This window comes from Leucoraja erinacea, unplaced genomic scaffold (genome assembly GCF_028641065.1).
Source record: "Leucoraja erinacea ecotype New England unplaced genomic scaffold, Leri_hhj_1 Leri_200S, whole genome shotgun sequence".
Classification (NCBI taxonomy): Eukaryota; Metazoa; Chordata; class Chondrichthyes; order Rajiformes; family Rajidae; genus Leucoraja; species Leucoraja erinaceus.
Window position 1 is genome coordinate 107,501 of NW_026576101.1, and position 413 is coordinate 107,913.

A 413-nucleotide genomic window follows, 5' to 3' on the forward strand; every position below is an offset into this window, starting at 1 on the left:
TCCTACAAGGGGCCACCGTGACATTGAGAGGGAACGTCAATAAACGAAACGTCCTGACCGTAAACAGTCTCTGGGCTAATTTCGTTGGAGAGGGGAGGGAGAGTCATGTCAATAAAGGAAACGTCCTGACTAGATATTGTATTTGAGCTCATAGGTGAGGGGTGAGGAGAAAGGGGGAGGTGAGTGGAGTAATGAATGCAGGGAGGTATGTGGTTGGAGCTGGGATAGGGAGGGGAGAGGAAGGGTGGGGAGGAATGAAGGGAGGGGAGAAGGACAAGATGAGAGTAGAGGGAGTTTGGGGGGGGGGGGGGCAGGGATGGAGAAGGGAAGTGGAGGGATGGGGATGGGGGTGGATAGGCGGAGAGAGGTGGGAAGGAGAATTGAGAGGAAGGATGAGGGGAGTCATAGTGAGG

At 54.5% G+C, this 413-nt stretch overlaps 1 protein-coding gene across 1 annotated transcript in view; it reads left to right on the top strand.

The window, feature by feature from the left end:
• The window catches only part of LOC129716276 (N-acetyltransferase 8-like), an 828-nt gene extending 751 nt beyond the window's left edge, over nt 1-77 (top strand). The window contains exon 1 of the mRNA XM_055666150.1: nt 1-77. This exon is cut by the window's left edge and continues 751 nt beyond it. Coding sequence (XP_055522125.1) covers nt 1-21 — 21 coding nt within the window. The 3' untranslated portion in view covers nt 22-77.
• The last annotated feature ends 336 nt before the right edge of the window (nt 78-413 follow it).